The sequence below is a fragment of the Nansenia antarctica genome (genome assembly GCF_963989245.1).
Source record: "Nansenia antarctica genome assembly, chromosome: 10".
In the NCBI taxonomy this organism is placed as follows: Eukaryota; Metazoa; Chordata; class Actinopteri; order Argentiniformes; family Microstomatidae; genus Nansenia; species Nansenia antarctica.
The window spans coordinates 15,706,681-15,725,945 of NC_137680.1; the positions used below are offsets into that span (position 1 = coordinate 15,706,681).

The 19,265-nt window shown below is 44.5% G+C and overlaps 1 protein-coding gene across 1 annotated transcript in view; it reads right to left on the minus strand.

Annotated features, from left to right (window-relative positions):
* The window catches only part of LOC308165905 (serine/threonine-protein kinase 3), a 63,907-nt gene extending 47,202 nt beyond the window's left edge, over positions 1-16,705 (minus strand). Inside the window, exons 1-6 of the mRNA XM_080540090.1 lie at positions 16,578-16,705; positions 15,327-15,407; positions 13,769-13,897; positions 13,482-13,596; positions 6,596-6,760; positions 4,698-4,865 (exon numbers count right to left, since the gene is read on the minus strand). Of these exons, the coding sequence (XP_080396216.1) occupies positions 4,698-4,865; positions 6,596-6,760; positions 13,482-13,596; positions 13,769-13,897; positions 15,327-15,407; positions 16,578-16,600 (681 nt within the window). The 5' untranslated portion in view covers positions 16,601-16,705. The remainder of the gene's footprint in view (positions 1-4,697; positions 4,866-6,595; positions 6,761-13,481; positions 13,597-13,768; positions 13,898-15,326; positions 15,408-16,577) is intronic.
* Between the last annotated feature and the right edge of the window lie 2,560 nt (positions 16,706-19,265).

Genomic DNA, 19,265 nt, shown 5'->3' on the forward strand with positions numbered 1-19,265 from the left:
AACAGGGGGCACCATTACAGAGATGCATCTCTGCCACATAAGAAGCAGAGCTGCTACTGTATTAGTGACAGATCTGCAGTTATAAATATAGAGGTTGAGGCACATACATTCCAACATCGACTATAATCATTATATTCTACCACCCATTCGATTCTAAAAAGAAGATTATTTCCTTATATTTATTTTCTTACATCTTATATTGAAAACACACACATGAGGTGATCTCTGATCAGTAAGTGGAGGTTTTCAGGTTCACAGACAGCGAAGTCATGTACAACTAGAACTACAACAACAACTCCATTTAGAGAGCAAATCACACTGCTAGAAAACACCAGGCTTTCTTTTCACTTCATGCCTGTGAGCTAACAAACACTAGCATTCTTTAAAGGACTGATAATCAACAGGCGAAAACACTTAAAACTCCTCCACCAAAGGTTTGAAAACCAAACAGCTTTTCATCCGGACCGACGACGACGTGAAGGTCGGTCTAATGTTGCTGCCGTGGGAGCAATGGGTGTTTCCCCCTCTAATTATTTTACCAGTCCTCACTACTTACTTTGAGAGTGATTAATCAAAGAAGGGAAAGCCAACCATCAGCTGCGGCGTGTTTCACATTTCCTTCTCTGGTGAATCTGTCCTGGCTGGATGGGCTTATTACAAGATAATTGAAACCTTGTTTAGAAATACCAAGGTCAACATTTCCAGCCATGTTATCCCAATTAGTCTGCAATGAAGTCCTTTAAACTGGGGGGGGGGGGGGTATTGAGTGGCCCGACCCGATGTGCTACTTGAATTCCCGGCGGGACACCCACATAGCTACCCTGGGAATGTGAGGATGATGATGGGGAGGGGATGTGTGAGACATATGAGAGAGAGAGAGAGGGGTAGGGGGGGCACTGCAGGGAGGGGAGAGGGGGGTAGAGCAGTGCAGTGGGCTTGGTTCTCATTCCCTACATACTGTATACAGCTTTACTCTGCACAGTTGACCGTGCAACTCTAAACATGGCCGTGATTGTCCAAAGGCGCTATTAATTGTTAGTGAGGTAATGAAGCACACTGCATACAGGAGCCCATAACGACGAATGAAGGGGAATAGTGGAGAATAATGACAATTAATGGCATGGCTGAGTGTAATTTATGCCTACATTCAAACTAAAATATTTGCTTTATTTCTATTTCAGATTAGGGAGACGAGGGACCTCGATGACAGATGTGAAACTGTTACGAGAGTAACTAATGATGATTGCTTGAGTGCAGGTTGGGGGAATAGATTCCAGCAGCAATCAATATCAATATATCAGACCTGAGTAATGGCCAGCCTTTACAATGAGGTAGTTATGGGGAGAGAGACCCCTGCTGTGGTTTCACAGCTTCCAAAAACACAAGCAGACAATGTCATTATCTAGCCTTCGCCAGCGCGTCGAGCAAAGCTTCGCCTTTCCCTGCACTTCCACTCAAAATACACAGATCACTGCTCAAGGTTAAGAAAGCAGGGCCTGTGTATTTTGGCAGGTGGAATATATTCTGAAAGAGCAACAAATCTTCTATATTTAGTCCTAGATGGCTTGCAAAAGTGTAGGGATCCAGGGATTGGATCTGTAGTCTCCGCCCAGCATAAAAAGAGAGGGAATATATACACTCATTGGACACTTTATTAGGAACACTATACTAATCATGGGAAGGGCCTCCCTTTGCTCCCAAAACAGCCTCAATTCTTCGTGGCATTGATTCCACAAGATGTTGGAAACATTCCTTTGAGATTCTGATCCATGATGACATGATTGCATCATGAAATTCCTGCAGATTTTAGGTGCACTTTCAAGCTGTCAATCTCCCGTTTTACCACATCCCAAAGGTGTTCCACTGGATTCAGATCTGGTGACTTGTAAGGCCACTGAAGGGTCATTGTCATGTTCATGAAACCAGTTTGAGACGACTTTTGCTTTGTGACATGGTGCATTATCATGCTGGATGTAGCCATTAGAAGATGGGTACATTGTGGCCATGAAGGGATGCACGTGGTCAGCAACAATACTCAAATAGGCTGTGGCATTCAAGCGATGATTGATTGGTATTAACAGGCTCAAAGTGTGCCAAGAAAACATTCCCCCCACCATTACACCCCCTGAATGAATGAGAAAGTGTACAGGTGTTCCTAATCAAGTGTTCAGTAAGTGTACAGTGTGACACTAGATACAACCTACATGCCATGTAGTGCAGCTGTACATTGTTATCTTCTCTTCGGTTGCAACTCTGATGCAGGCTGTTTTTGGCAAACTTCACACAATTCTACAAGGAGGTAAACTGTGAATTGGGATAAGATCAAAAATGCTACATTACATTAACACAACCGGGACTACGCTTCTCTCGTTATTAGCGTTACACTGAAGGGTCGACTCAAGTCATTTAGAGAGTCATTCTATCCTTCTATACTATCTATACTTTTCCACGACACTTTCATTCAGTTCTGACGGATCGGCCATTGACAGGATGTCAGTTGACATCTCATCCGAGCGCCAGCTCTGTGCTGCTCCACAGCGACGGGGAGATTTACAGCGGCGTGTAGAGCAGCAGCTGGGTGCGTCATGAGAGAGGGAAGCTAATCTTGTTTACATTCAATCTGCTATTTCCTCCCCTCTGAAACCTTGAGAGAGGAAAGTCATGTAATACTTGTATTAAAAATAAGTGTAGCAGAAACAACCTACTGGCAGTGTGCAGGCTTTGTGGCCGTGGCCAAAAGGGCCTGCAGCTAAGGCAATCGATACGCACAATATTCCAGAATGTATTCCTGAATAACAATAACCTGACTTTGGACCACAAACTCTCAGGCGAATCCAGAGAAAACAAGAGAACCTACTCTCTACGTCCATATCGATTAGAGAAGTGTGGTGAATATGATCAAACCTAGCACAGTGTGTGTGTGTGTGTGTGTGTGTGTGTGTGTGTGTGTGTGTGCGCGCGCGCGTGCGTGTGTGTGTGTGTGTGCGTGTGTGTGTGTGTATGTATGTGTGTGCCCACGTGCGTGCATGCGTGTGTGTGTGTGTGTGTGTGTGTGTGTGTGTGTGTGTGTGTGTGTGTACTCCTCTAAAAAGGTGAGACAAGGAGTCAAGGTGATCCTATTTCTAATATGGCTTTTTTTTTCACATTGTACAAATACAGCGTTGAGAATTTAATCTATCACAAGTGCCTAGTGATGATGTGTTATGATGACTGTGGAACTTGACGGTTTATTAAGAGGGACCAGAGCGGTTAAACTCAAATCAACAGAACACACTGTGTGCTTTCTTTCAGTTAGCAGACCAGCCATCAGGTCAGTCTAGGCTTCTATCCCAGGGCAGCCATAAGCGCTCCCAGCTATAGGAACAGCAGCAGCCCTCTTCCTCCCCGCCCCAGCTCCCTCTCTGACTCCTGAAGCTAATATCTCACTGAGGGACGGCCCCGTGCAGGATCAGGAAGTGCCCACAGCACAGCAGGCAGGAACAGAGGAGGCGTGCAGCAGCAAGGTCAAACCTGGTTCCTGCCGAGCCACTACAGATGAAGACCGTGATGTAGTACACCTCCCCCTGGTGCCACGGCCCTTTGATTCTCTGGGCTTGCTTACTTTTGCTGAAATCCCCCACTCCCTGTTCCCCTTCCATTGAGGGCCATTGGTTTGACAGTTTTGTGAAAGGTCTGGTACCTCGACGGCACTTTCCACATCCCTGGTCTGGCCAGCAATGAAACCTGCAGCCACTTGAGTTACACACACACACACACACACACACACACACACACACACACACACACAGGCACACAGAAATGTTTCATGTGTGCGTTTGAGGGAAACAATAGAAAAGTGGTGAAAAGGTGAGGAGGAGTTCATCACATAAAGGCTTTAAGCACTTAGAATAAAAATAAAGATAAGTAAACAACAAATGGGAATAAAATACCAACAAAAAAAACACAGCGGAAAAGCTTGTTTTTTTCATGCGGAAACTGCATTTCAAACTGTAACCATGCAATCACCACATTAAAGAGGGTCTCATTCCTTCGACGACCACTGGTATGCGTACTTCATGCCAGGGCAGTGTTTTTGATTAGATTCCTCTATTTTTTCAGTTGATTTGGCAAATTAACTTACAACAGGCTGAGTACAAGATGCAGCCTGGAAAAGAGCATAGCAGCAAATTGCATTTATCAAAAACACTCACCGGGACTGTTGACTTTATGTGATCTAATAAAAAAAAAGAGCTCGCGTTGGGAGCGTTTCAATGATTGTATGGAGACATCAGAGAACAGTAACCCTGTGTACAACCGCCTGAACCACATGAACCAAGCCCCAAATGTGCAAACCCCATCACATCATTTGTTTATCACTTTGTCACTCATTCATGATATCTCAGTGACAGAGTTTTTCTCATAGGCTAATTCCCCTAATGGTATTGTGATTGCTCATTCTCACTTTGCATACTTTGTGGGTAACTAGACGTACTGTATACAAGTTGAGCAATCGTTTCCTGATTGAAAACATTTTTCTCTTGGAAGCAAAGTCGAAATGAGAAGAGTACAGAAAAAGTAATTGTGGGGTCCACAGTGAGACTCGTGGGATGGGATGTCAGCTTAGGATGGCTTCCCGTCTAACATCTCTATAGAGGAGGTGCCCAGGGATTCATTCATACCCCCAGCTCCTGCCCCCCAGCCCCCAGCCCTGCACTCACCCTCATGGGATGGATGTCAGCATAGGGAGGCTTCCCCTCTGCCATCTCTATGGAGGAGATCCCCAGGGACCAGATGTCTGCTACACAGTTGTAGCCGATCTCCTGGATCACCTCTGGGGCCATCCAGAAGGGCGTGCCGATCACCGTGTTCCGCTTGGCCATCGTGTCCTTCGGAGCAGAGGAACAACAGGTCAAAGGAGGAGACACAATAGTCCTAATCATCCTAAATTGTTTTTGTCTCCTTTTTCTCAGTATCACAGACTGGAAAAGCTCCGACCATTTTCGCGTGGGCCTTTCCAAATATTACACATTACATTACATATCATTGGTCATGAAGGAAAGCAGATGAGGAGAGAAAACTATTTTTGGGACTATTGGGACACAGTTCTGGTGTAAGAACGGCCTCCAAGTGGACCAATGCAGGACGGACAAGAACAAGGATGACCCTGTGAAACGCATCATCATTACACGCCATTACTCAGAGCTTCTCTCCTCACATCCTCGCAGCCTTGACGGGGAAGGCCTGATTAACTTCGCAGATCCTTTGGCTGCAATCGGGCGAAGAAATCTGTTTCCCCCGCCCCCCCCCCCCTTATAGTTTTTAAACGGTTTCTGTGTTATGTTAAACTTGGGGTTAAAAATGGTTTATTGTACTATATATATTCCAGCCATACCAAATTGAAACTCTAACACCACCCCCAAACCCACACTCCAATTCAGTCGCAGCCAACACAGGTTCTTAGGGGCCACGGTCCCGGAGTTTTTATTAGGCTCTTTAAATCATCAAGTGCTTAGCAAAAATGGCTTAGTGTCCAAAAAGTAAAACAATGCAGCCAGGTAAGTAATGGGGAGCTTATGCTGTATAAACCGTAGACCACCCAGCCCAAGCAGTACAGGGTAATTGCAGCTGTTCAGTGTGGGCCTTGTCCCCCAGGCATGGTCACAATCTCAATCTCTCTTTATTTTGAGATCCAAAATAAAAACTCCCATTCAGAACAGGGATCTGCTGTGCTGTGTCTGTGTGTGTCTGTGTGTGTGTGTGTGTGTGTGTGTGTGTGTGTGTGTGTGTGTGTGTGTGTGCATGCATGTGCGTCACAGTGTGTGTGTGTGTGTGTGTGTGTGTGTGTGTGTGTGTGTGTGTGTGTGTGTGTGTGTGTATGTGTGTGTGTTTCTTTGTGTGGCTTGCGCTGTGTGCTGTGTACATTTTGTCTTCCGCCGCTCTGGGCTTGTTTGACCACAGCTTGTCCTGTGTTCTATCTGCTATCACACAGGAACAGTGGAGGATAGTCGTCCATAGAGAGCACAGCCCTGAGCAGGACCCCGTGGGTCAGAGGCATATTAACCAATCAGAGCCCAATGGGATCAGGACTCCAGTGTGGGAAAAACAAAGTGTCCGTAGTAAGAAGTTAAGCAGAAAAACCACAACTTCTGCTTGGAAACTTGATGCTTGTTTATCAAGGGAGCAACTGACAAAAAGCATAAAGATTCTATCCTTCTATCCTGGATGGATTCTGCCTCCGGAGGGGTGTGCTTTCTCAAGGCAGATCCAAAGTCTGTCGATGTTAAAGGACACTAGGGGCAGTAAACATTTTGTAAGAGCTGCTTACTCAGCAGCATTTGGATATGAATAAATAAACAAAAACCTGCCATGTATTACACACCACTGTGGAAATAAACAGGTTCTCCTTTATTACTGTATAGTAATACTGTCTATAACAGAATAAAATATCAAAATTGATAACTTAATATTGAAATAACTGGGGAAAATGGTTATCAGATGCCATGTCCTCATGGCAGGGGGGGGACCCGAAACCTTTGAGAAACCTTTTCTTCTCCTCAAAGATTTTGTAATGCCGACTTTTAAGAGAGAGTTGAAAGCCCAGCGGAATCAGACTCACCGTCAACTGTCCAGCCACTCCGAAATCAGCCAGTTTCGCATGACCTTCGGTGTTGAGGAGTATGTTCCCAGCTTTTATGTCCCTGTGGATTTTCCTCATAAAATGCAGATACTCCAGACCTTTCAAGGTTGATTTGAGGATTGTGGCTATCTCATCCTCGGTGAGCTGTGCAACAAAAACACAAAGGGATATTTTCCAGAGATTAAGATCTTCCAAAGAAGTATCAGTTGATGAAAAACTCCTCAGGATATAAAAGTCAGTCAGTACAATTCACATTTTTACACGTTTACATGTAAGTGTAGATATGAGGAAATAACTTTTATTCTAGCAGATCAACCTTCATTACACACATGCTGAGAAGGTAAAACATCATATTTTGCTAGCATCAATGCTAGCAGGCACCTCTGCTAAAGCAAACTCCATCCATCTTAGCCTTAAACACATTCAGTAGTCAAAGGCAATGTTTGCTCAACATAATTGCAACCTGTCCATAACCCAAGTGTCAAAACACTAAAACTCAACCCCTCTCCCACAGTGCCATTATGGATGATGTTTGGTTTCTTACAGTATGAAGTCACACATACAGTAAAATACAGGTGTGCTCTCTCACACGCACACTAAATCACTGTTCTGTGTCACTCTGTTCCCGTCTGAAAGCCCTCAGTCAGTCCGTCAGCCAGTCCAACAGTGGCAAACAAGTGTCGGTTGGGATTCGGGATCATGAATCAAACGTCCCCCTGGCTGACGGCTCCCTGTCCAGGACATGACTCACGCACCGGAGTGGCAGTGTCTGTCAGGCAAAGGAGGGAAATTCCCATTAAGGGATGGCCAAGGCACAGCGCTCCGCCAAGCGTTCCCCGCTCCGGCAGAATGTGCACTTCATTAGTGGGAAAGTGCCTGAGAGAGCCGGGCCCGGCCAAGTTCTGTGAGGCCCGGGAAAGCCAATAAAAGCCCCGGCCAGGGAACGGCTCAGACCAGGAGGGGGAGCAAAGCACAGCGCTTTCCAGAAGAATGCTACTTCTATGGAAAAGGCCAGAGGGTGAAGCTCAGCATCTCAATGGTCAAATGTTGTAAGCGCTATTTGAAGCTAGCTGGAATGACCTTACAGTACACCATACCCCGGTCCAGGACCCCTGGCAGCGGCCCCAACCACCCAGCACTGTGAGAGCTTACATAAAATACAGCCTCTTTCAATACCGTGACACACATTGCGACATTCACACAGCATATTGCTGTAGAAGTTATGTACAGTAAAAAAACATATTGCTGCAATACCATAAAGACCTTTACTGACACATAAAATGGAGAAACGGGATGGGAATAGGTACATGGAGGATATTTATGAAATTCCAAAGGGGAGAGAATGAGTGTGTTCCTGGGTGGATTCCTGTGGACAGTGAGAGATAGAGAGGAAACAGAGGTGATTCAGTCTCTCTGGTTTCCCAGGGCCAAAGAAGACACACACACATGGTAAGCAGCGGCCCCCATGGATCATTAACGGTTTGTGTTTTCGTTTCAATCGGGGCTCTACACACACAAAGGCTGGATATTTACGGCCCCGGCTCTCCCACACAAGAGACCGTGCTTGGCCGGCGGTGGCTGGGCCTGAGCGCAGCAGCACCTGGACTGTTACAGATCCCCACAGCCCACTTGAGCTGGCTGTACGCACCGGAGCCCAGGGTCCCTCACTGACACGGGCTGCCCCCTCTCTGCACACTTAGCCTTGTTTATTTTCTCAAATAGAAACAAAGGGAGGAGGCCGCCGAGAACTGTATCTTTTTACAACTTGGTGACATCACTCATAAAAGGTTGGGGTAAACATGCAGGAGGGCTCCTGGTCTTCGGGGTTTACGGCTCCCTGCCTGTCCATCCAGTGCCCCCCCCCCCCGGGGCGACTCCACACTGCTGTCTGACTCCTGATTGGGGTCAGGAACATTGCTCATGTTGGTTTCACAACGCTATGAAATCATGAACGTAGCTACAGTTAATCCAGCGAGGACCTGGAAAAAAATCAGTATTTTATTTTCTCACCTTCTGGTGTGTTCTCTGCTATCAACAGTGTGTGAATGTACTTCATGTACTATAAATCTTCCATATCAAATCTTACATGCATTGCAATGGAGTTGTGCAATACCGCAATACTGTAAAAGGATATACTGGTATATCATATATAAAGGTATACTGTACAGATAAATCTTATTCGTTAGATTTTTCCAAGACTATAACATTTGCATCTACTTGTATACAGCCAGTACACCTATTGTGGGTGAAGTATCTGCCGAATCCATCGTCACAGCAGCAATAATGAAGTACATACGGTACAGTAGTGATACAGCAGCACCCTGATGGACTCTCAACATAACCCAGTAATCCTTCAAGTTCTGCCCCGGTCTGCAGGCCTAGAGCCTAGAGCCTAGGTACAGCCTGCTGCTACAGTTCAGCGTGCCACTGGATGTCAGACTCTAGCCAGCTGTAGTGTAGCAGGAACAGACATGGAGCTGATTAGTGCGGCACTGGGCTGCAGTAATGGAGAGCATTACTTCCTCCCTGCGGTCATTTTGTCAACGTCTGTTGACTATTTTACCCGGTCCCAGATACACAACAGCAAATAAAAACACACAAATTAGCTGTGCGGACAGTAAACATTTCCAGTTCTCCAGGTCCTGCTGGATCCACCGTGAAATCTCGAACATTGTTCTGCCGTTGTCGTTACCGTTGTCTGGGCAACACTTTATGTGCGTTTTTTTCTGTGTGTTCTTTCCTTCTACGATGGTCTGAACATCCATCACAGAGTCACCTTGGAGGACATGAGGATGTTTTAAAGATTTCAGCCTTTGAATATCTTTCACACCAGTTGTAGACTACACCTCAATCTGTTTAGCATTGACCCGTCCGGGTCAAACAGTGCTGCCATGTCTACTGTGCCAGAATCTGTAAAAGTCTGTTGCCTTTTATTTATGGGTCCATTTATAATTATCAAGTGTGCCGTTACCGATGGGGCAGCAATCAATTTCTATGTTTAAACCAGTAATACATCCACCATAAGCATTAGGAGAGATTTATAAATCTTGAAGTCCGAATAATTGTGGATGTGGAACTTTTATAGTGTTTTTAACGGCTCCCAGATCCATGGCTCAGTGCACTGAGCTCCTAGCAGTCCTGTGCTGCACATCCCGACTGAGAAGGCCATGCTCAGGGAAGGCATTCCCTGCTATGAGGCAGGGTACTACTCCACATGTGAAATCAATACACCACCATTTATAGGCAATTCTCGCTTGTACCATCAAATCTAAAACATATTGCCAAAACTATTACCTTTTTTTTTTCTCTCTCTCTCTCTCTCTCTCTCTCTCTCTCTCTCTCTCTTCAAAAATCCACAGAATGAAAAACCGTATATAGATAACACCAGGAAATTATATGACAACACTTTTAGAGGGTGCCGTGAGTTGCTCTCAGACAATTATCAATAAGCAACAATAGGATTTTCGTTCCATTTATACAAGGTGAGATGGAGTTTGAGCCATTTTAATTTCATGCCCAAATGCCAAAGACGTGCGATTGAAACCACAGGAGAGAGTGTTAGTAAGTTCGATGAACAGTACCCAGGCCTCTACATCAGGGCCTCTCATAGGTGTTTAATAAACGCTTGGTTCATCCAGCTAAGCACTTTCACTGGGATTATGTGCTTCAGAGTCCGACCCTGGAGTCCTTTAACTTTCATAAAACATAATCCTGGCACACACTTCCACCATCCATCAACCTGACATATACTCTGGGTAGAGATAATGTTTTTTTGTGTGCATGACAGCGCTAATGATAGGCTGTAATCCCAAATGCTTGGATGAACTGATGCTTTTTACTATGTAGACACCAGCTAACATTTTCATAAAAATATTTTAAAAAACACGTAGTGGAACACTATTGCTTTTCTCAACGATGGAGTATTTTACCAGAACCTAGTTTCCAATCCACTGCAAGAGGGTATTTTTCCTGAGATTTCCACCTCCATCAAATGCAGTGCACCAACTCCTGTATGCAGGACTTTTCCATCTCCTTCAAACAAATACCCAAGCTCTGACTGGACTTCCCTCTGGTTTTATGACAAAGCACCAGTGTTGGTATAAAACAGGTCATTTGGACCTCCCCAGGACTATTTTGGTGGAGTCTACAACTTTGCCAATATCCACAGCCGGACAAGGGCCTCCCATGACCAATAATTTTACTCTCACCCATATGTCGTAAACAGCTTAAAACCCTATTAAAAGCACAAATACATTTTCAAAACTAAGTAGACGTTTATAAAACAATATTTCCTGTCTACGAATTGACTGTAAATAATGCACCCAGAAGCACGTTATTACTGTAGTTGTGACAAAAAAAAGTCTGATTTTTCCCAGGCTACAAGTTGTGAACATGCGTCCTATAAATGCCTCTGGAAAAAACGGGACTTACTGGGCTGGAAAGGAAGTGATTACTAAGAACTGATGAGAGAGAAAAAGCAAGTTCTCCTAAGTCTGCATCTCTGGTTGCAGCTCAATACTTAATAGTGTGTGAGCGTGAGTGCGTGTGTATGTGTGTGCGTGTGTGTGTGTGTGTGTGTGTGTGTGTGTGTGTGTGTTTGAGTGTGTGTGTTTGAGAGTGTGTGTATTTGAGTGTGTGTATTTGAGTGTGTGTGTGTGTGTGTGTGTGTGTGTGTGTGTGTGTGTGTGTGTGTGTGTATGTGTGTGTGTGTGTGTGTGTGTGGCCGTATGTGGCCGTGTGTGTCTGTTTGTTTGTATGTGTGTGTGATTGTGTGTGTGTGGCCGTGTGTGTGTATTTCTTTGATTTGTTTGTATGTGTGTGTGAGTGTGTGTGAGTGTGTGTATGGACTGTAGACTAAATAACTGTAAAACCGTGGGTCTACTGAATCCATTTAGTCAAACGGGTCTGGAACAGAGTGCTATCAAAGTCCATTTATAAATGTTATTTCAGTTCAAAGAGTGGGAGGAAAATGAGAGGGAGAGTAGCAACAAGCTTGGAATACAGCCACAGAGCAAGGATATTTTTAGCATCAAACTTCCGAGGGAAACATGCTCTGTTTCAGTTTTCTCTGATAGGAGTACGCTTCACTGAGCATTTGATAGAAGACAACAACACACACCGTAAACATTGCACGCATTGAACCCTGCATTTAAAACAGTAAACAAATCTACAAAAATGAGTTCCTCGGCCTCTTTAGACATCCTGGAGGTCTTTCACAGCTCTAGGTTTCTCTTGTCACATTGTCAGGATTTGCTCTCATTTTCAAAGTGGAAAGCCATTTCCTGTCTCTCTCTGTGCAGCTCCTCTACATCTGGCAGATCATAAAGAGACAGAAAGCAAAAAAAAAAATGTTTGAAAATGAAGAAATTAATTCAAACATTGCATGGGGTGTTTAAGATGAAACCTGTCATATTATTCCAGAATTCATTTTTCAAGGATGTAAAACAAGAAACTCTAAACTAAAAAGAAGTGACAGGTCAAAGAGAGCAATGACCATCATGTCGTTCACCTTTGGTGAGCAACAACAACACAAACCTTGGGAGGCTTTGCTACCACACACTACTGTACTTTCAAAATGGACTGAAATAGTGATGCTACTGTATGTGGAGAAGGAATTAAAAAGCTGTTGGACGAGCAGTAACACCCTATTCACCCCACTCCCGTCCTACCCTCCTTTCCTCCCTATCCCTCTCTGTGCCCTCTCCAGCCCGGGGTCTCCATCTCTCCGTCTCCCCACCTCTCCACCCCTCCTTCCCTCCGTCTCTCCCTCTCTCCACAGGTACCAGACAGGACAGAGGACCCAGCCCAGTGGAGCAGCACGCAGCACCGGGCCTTTTAAAAACGTCACCTCTGACAGAGTGCCCAGGACATTCTGTGCCTGCGTTGATTTATCCCTCAAGCGCACCGCAGTAACTTTGTTTATGTCTCTCGTCAGCCTATTAACAACACTTGAGCGTGGCCCGGGAAACAGGTGCTTGGGAGAGTGAGTTTTACCATCCGTCGCCTTGCCGTCCAGCAGGAGCTGCCGCAGTGTTCACCCGGGGAGGGGGGCAGGGGTTAGGGGCTCCTACGTCTGAAACAGAGCTGCTCTTACAGGAGGACCAGTCAGCACATGAGTGAAGGGCACGATGTGGAGATGGTGATTAATGACATAATGACACACACACGGCCCCGCCTAGAACTGTGCCGAGCGAGCACATTACATTGTACTGCAGCCCTCACCACCACGGGCCCACAGCCGACTAGGATCTGGAGAATGCCCCCTGCAGGAAACAGGTCAGTGCTGTCACTGTGGAAGCTCTCCGTCACCGCGCTGGCTGAAACGCCTTTTTTCATTGCGGTCACATAACAATGCAAAAATGCAGTGACTTTATGGGGGTAGCACATGTTTGAGACAGTTTGATAGAGCCCTCTTTGCCAATATTGTAGCAGAGGAGGAAGTGGAGCCTGGGGTCTGGAGGATACTGTTCACTTCCTGAGAACTCCTGCCGACTTTTACACAGCTCCCTCCCTCCCTCCATCCCTCTCCCCCTCCCTCCCTCCCTCCCTCCACCAGTGAGGGAGCTGGGTAACCCCTCCAGACCTGTTCTGCACCCTGCACTATTTTGCTATTTCAACAAAATCTTACCCCTAATAATTTAACCCTCACATACAGTACACCATGGAGAAACATACCTTAGCAAAAAAGCTAAGTAAAATACAAACATGGCCTAGTACAGTACGTATATTTCAGATGAAAACACTGGATAAAAGACTGGCATTATATGTGACCTTCTCAGATTGTCTACATCAATTATCAGAAGGGTACAAGATCATGTCTGCCATCCACAGGCTGCTAAACACTCACCAAGCGACACACACATACCGTTTTGTTGCGTAGCCGGATAATGTCCGAGACTGAGCCTGCGCCACAGTACTCCATCACAATCCACAAGTCTGTGTTCTTGAAGTAGCTGCCATAGTACTTCACAACGTAGGGGCTGAATAAAGGGGATACAAAAGATGAATAAAATACCATTATTCTCAATACGTCTGTCGGCTACAGTCAGTCAAAGAAGAACATTGTCTTCCTTATGGTTCATATCTGTCATCGATGACAGAGAAGAGCTTGTGCAAAGAGAGATGGTCATTGAGCGGACTTGTGCATGATACCTGTCGCACTGTTGCATGATGGATATCTCTTTGATGATTTCCTGTAGGTCAGACTCCACTGGCACCTGTTTGATGGCTACCACCTGGCCTGACTCCTTGTGTATGGCCTTGTAAACACTCCCATAGGACCTTGAAGGAAGAGGAAGATGCACTGAGAAGAAAAGCCCATGCGTTGTTTCCCTCTGGGAAGGCCCGTTAAGGCCCGTTCTCAGACTAGAAGACCAGCAGGACGTGCAGAGGTAGGGGGTAACACAGGGAACTGAAAGTCTGGCTTGAATCGATGAAAGTTTTTTTTTTTTCAATGCATTTTTATGATTTATACTCAAATAAAGAGATCTCTGAGATCACTTTCTCTGTTTCTGCGTGGAGCCAATGGGGCCAGACAAAGTATGACTAAAGATGGCATGTTAGAGAGAGGCACAAGCCCCCGTGGAGACAAAGGGAGGAAGCTATTCGCTGACAAATGGGATTTGGTGCGAGGCTTGAGCAGCATTAACTGTGGGTTTTATTGGATAGAGGAGTACGATATCATGGCGGTTTTCCTTTTTATGCCTCTTTGGCAAAGCTGATGACGTTGCAGGGAGCACAGCGTTTGGTCACGCAAAGGTGCTGAACGCTGTTAAACAGATGGCAGGAGAACCGTGAATAGAGTGGCAATGGACAGCACATGGGGAAGAGATCACGCACAGGAGGAATGCTCTGTACCCGCTCACCTCCGACTGCTCACACACACACACACACACGCACACATGCACACACACTCTGACTGTTTCCTCATAGGTAGAACGTCTGATCGTGTCACTGCAACTTAGAACACTGTGCATCTCTCAAAACACCATGCAGGGCAAAGAGAAGTGATACGCCCTGGTGATAGAAATGAAAGTGCCCATTCATTGACACAATGTCATCCTCTGTTAGTTCACAAGAGAAAGAGAAGGAGGGGAGAGCTAGTGCAGCTCAGGGGGAGAGAGGGTGGGTGGATAGAGAGAGAGAGAGAGAGAGAGAGAGAGAGAGAGAGAGAGAGAGGGAGAGAGAGAAGGATAGAGAGAGAGAGAGAGAGAGAGGGAGAGAGAGAGAGAGGGAGAGAGAGAGAGAGAGAGAGAGGGAGAGAGAGAAGGATAGAGAGAGAGAGAGAGAGAGAAGGATAGAGAGAGAGAGAGAGAGAGAGAGAGAGGGAGAGAGAGAAGGATAGAGAGAGAGAGAGAGAGAGAGAGGATAGAGAGAGAGAGAGAGGGAGAGAGAGAAGGATAGAGAGAGAGAGAGAGAAGGATAGAGAGAGAGAGAGAGAGAGAGAGAGAGAGAGAGAGAGAGAGAGAAGGAGAGAGAGAAGGATAGAGAGAGAGAGAGAGAGAGAGAGAGAGAGAGAGAGAGAGAGAGAGAGAGAGGAGGGGTAGAGGGCAGGAGTTTGACTCTCATCATCGCAATGCTTCAGTAGTTAACTGGGCTGCTCTGGATGGCCTGATAGAGAACAACATCAGGTGACATGTTTGCCTCTGCAGAAAAACTGATTACAGAATACGTAGAGGAAAAGAAAGTAAAAAAAGCACGAGGCTCTTACCCTTCACCAAGTTTCTCTAGAACATCAAAAACCTCCTCTGGTTGCTTTGTTAAACTGTCTTCACTCAGTTTATTCAGCGTGCTGTAAGAGAGAGTAAAACATGCAACACACAATAACCTACAATAACCTTACTGCATATCAAAAATCTGACAACCTGGTTCCTCACCGCTGAATTGCTGAACAACAATAATATGTGTACATTAAATGTTTTTTTCATAGACACAGACTGTGTCTACTCTTGCATGTTTGTGATGGGCCTAAATTGCACAAAATAAACCTGTGTTGTCTTATCATGTGTTGCAATGTGTTTCCTATGTTCTGCTCTCAAAATGTCAATGTGTTGTGATCGGCTCACCTATGTTGGTACATCAGGAGACACACAAGCAGTTAATTATGAAACCCTAATATGAAAAAGGGTTGCACTGCCCACTTGCCCCATGTGAGTTCCAGTTCTGACAGCATTTACTCTATCTGACACTGCACTCCCTGTCAATGAGAAATGACTGCAATGGTGAATATGTTTGGTATAAGTGTAGACCTGCTCCATGTACTTTATCATGGGCTCTTCTGTGCAATGACACCTTCAAGTTGGTCTCCAGGCCATAGCAGGGGTATGCACTTTCCATTGTTACTAGTTCGTGAGCTTAGAATTATAAGGTTCTATCTCCGTTTAGGGCAGTTCAGAGAAATTGAGCATCAAAGTTTTTACATTCCATTATGTTTTGTGAGATGGAACCTTTGTATTTTATTAATTACTAACTCGAAAATTTCAACATTTAAAAAAATAACACCACACAGGCATTAATAAACACCTAATGGATCAGATTATGTAACAAACTAAATTTTGACAAAAATGGAGATAGAACCTTATAATTCTAACGTCACGAGTTGTTTCAGTGTAAAAAACATAGTTGGAACAGCAACAGTGTTGCCTCAACAAAATGTAACAATGTAACCAACAGGAGGCGGTCCTATCCCTCCTTACTAGTGACACTGGCTGGAACGTAACAGAGCAGAAGGACAACAGTTGTCGCTACGGCTGCTTTTGTTAAATAAAATAAAACATCCAAAGCCCCCGGACATGATCGCACTGTCACAAATAGTGTCGCTTATCATCTTTGAAATGTTCTGCGAGTTACAGTGATCGTTAAAACCGACATATTATAGGAGCAGTAATTAAAGTTTGGAGCGCTGCGTCGTACTTTTAGACTCGCCTACGACTAATCGACACAGTCTATCAAGTCAACCCACCTTTTGGGCGCTGACCGCTCCATATTTATGAATATCCAACACAGTGACGCACACAACAGAGAGCGGTAGTTTTCTATAAGCGACAGTAAAACCGCAATCTAGTTTCGTATTCAGCTCCCGGCTGTCAGAAGCTCCGGTCCGGTGAAACAGCCCGTGACGTCAGAGAGCGCACAGACTAGCTTGCTGTTGTCCTGTCCTGCCTCCTCTCCTTGGTTGGATGGGAACACGGAGGGACATCGCCCCACTGGAGAGTCCCTGTGTCAATATCACCGCCCCACAGGCCCATACTGTATGTGATGATCTGTCTGAGGGAGGCTACTGTACACACTGGCGCGTCCCTGGTTTGATGAGAGGACCGTTATTTAGGCTACAACGTCATATCTAAACGTATTTTACCATGAATGGAATGAATGAATGAATGGTCTTTATTGTCATTAATATAGTACAGGTACCATACAACGAAATTTGGGAGGGGGGGCTCCCCTGGTGCTAGGAAGAAAAAAAAAACTAAAAACAAGAAGGGAAAAGAGCTGGTTTACATAAATAAAGGCTATGTACACTATCCACTATACTATACTATACAAATAAAACACTGTGCTGTACTCTATGCTATGCTATAAATATCCTAACATTTCCTATTCTGAACCTTATGTACCCGAGGGTTGTCATATTGCACATAGTGTTATTGCACATTCATTTAAAGTGTCGCAGTTTGCAGGTTTGAAATGTTCACAGTTGTGTTTCAGTATTAGGCTACAACGTATTTTACCGTCCTGTTTTACCAACTATTAAACTAAATGTCTGTTTATGAATGAATTAAGCTGAGCAGAACTGAACAGTCCTTTCTTTTGCAAATAGATGATATTATAGGCTACTCCATTGGCAACATCATGTTATAACGGTATTATCACCATATGATCCCCTGGGTAAACAAGGTCAACAGGATGATGCACATGATTCAACTCCGACATTCCTCCCCAAGCAGGTGCCATAACACATTTATTGCAGTATTGGATCGTTTGGCTAACCTGTAGTATGTCATTAATTTAACTACAATCATGAAATAACACCAGTGCTCTAAATGACACCAAGTAGAGAAATAATATAACATGATGTTCATTGACTTGGACACTATAGTTTTACTTACTACCACATATAATATTTACAATCATACTGGGTTTTTGTAATACGGGTGTTGAATTGCCTTAAATTGTCTTCAGTTGATTATAGTTTCAGTTATATTATGAAATAACCTCAGATGTTTTTAAAGGCACACGTCAGAGTTTGGGAGGGAAGAAAATTAGGGTGTTTTCATGAGAAAATGAGGCCCTCTTCATGAGAAGACTATAGGGTCTTTGCACAAAAACAACCATCCTGAAGCGCTGTTGGGACAGGATGAGGGTATGAGGAGGTGGAGATGTGGGGGCTTCGAAACCACAGCAGGTAACAACAGTAACATATCACCCCTGCTGCCATGGACCTGACATCCTGTCTGTCAACCTGCACCTACAGAGAGAGACACAGCCCTTGCCTGACTCCGGGGAACCCAGTTGACATCTCTGTCAGACATACTAGATATTACTCTGTCAAGAACTGTGGTGGATGTGAGGATTTCAAACTGCAGAAGAGGTAAAAGATAAATAGGCCTAGGAATGTTGTGGTATGTTGTATATTCACTAAATGACATGTTGTATGATGTGTAGTAATATTATACACATAGAACCAATGGTGTCTTGACAATAATTAATCTGTCACTTTTTCACTTTTTCTTGAAAAAGTTTAAAGGTCACTTTTTTCCTCAGTCTTAATGAAATATCAGCCAGACAGGTTAGGTAGATCCCTACCATGTAAACAACAATCATGCTTTACTTCTTATTGCATGAAAGAAAGAACAACTGGAGAACAAAATCCAAATCAAGACACAGCTTCAGTGATAGGCCTATGTTATGCTTATTAAAATGGCAGGCTGAAATGGATGGGCTTTTAGGTTTATTACTATTGTGACACTGAGTTATAACCCTGTTGTTTACCACCCATGTCTTGCTCCATTTCGGAGAGACTCTAGGTGCTTGTTTAATGTCGCTCATTGTCAGAGGAAGAAGAGTGTCAGCCATTATGGCAGCTGCAGTACTAATGCTGATACTTCAGGGGGTTGTATTAACACATAATCACGGCGGACAGGGGATTGCGGCTGACAGGCTGACAGGGAAGATCTGGAGCTCCATAATTCTGTCATTAGAACCATTACCCTACCAACTAAAATCACTTTTAGAGCAAGAATACTTCAGGCCTATAGAAGAAGGCTTACAATTGATGATGTTTCCATTGAGTGACTTTAGATACTAGGCTAGCTAATGCTACATCAGATACAGACCCATCTTGCACTTGGCAAGATAGGATTGTGCAGGGATTGTGATATCATAAAAAAGCCATCAATACTATAAAGGTTATGCATTATTATTATTTGTTTAGAACAACACAGTGTAGCAGTAGACTTTCCTCTCATAGTGTGTAAAAGCATATAGGCTGTTAAAGACAAATGACTGAACCAGTTGGTTTCCCCATGGAAGTCAATTGTTTGAATTCTAATGATCATATAACAGTATCAAGGTTTTGATAGCTCTTTAAAGACAGAACAAGTATAGAATGTATCATCTATATGTATCATCTATACAATGTGCATTGTAA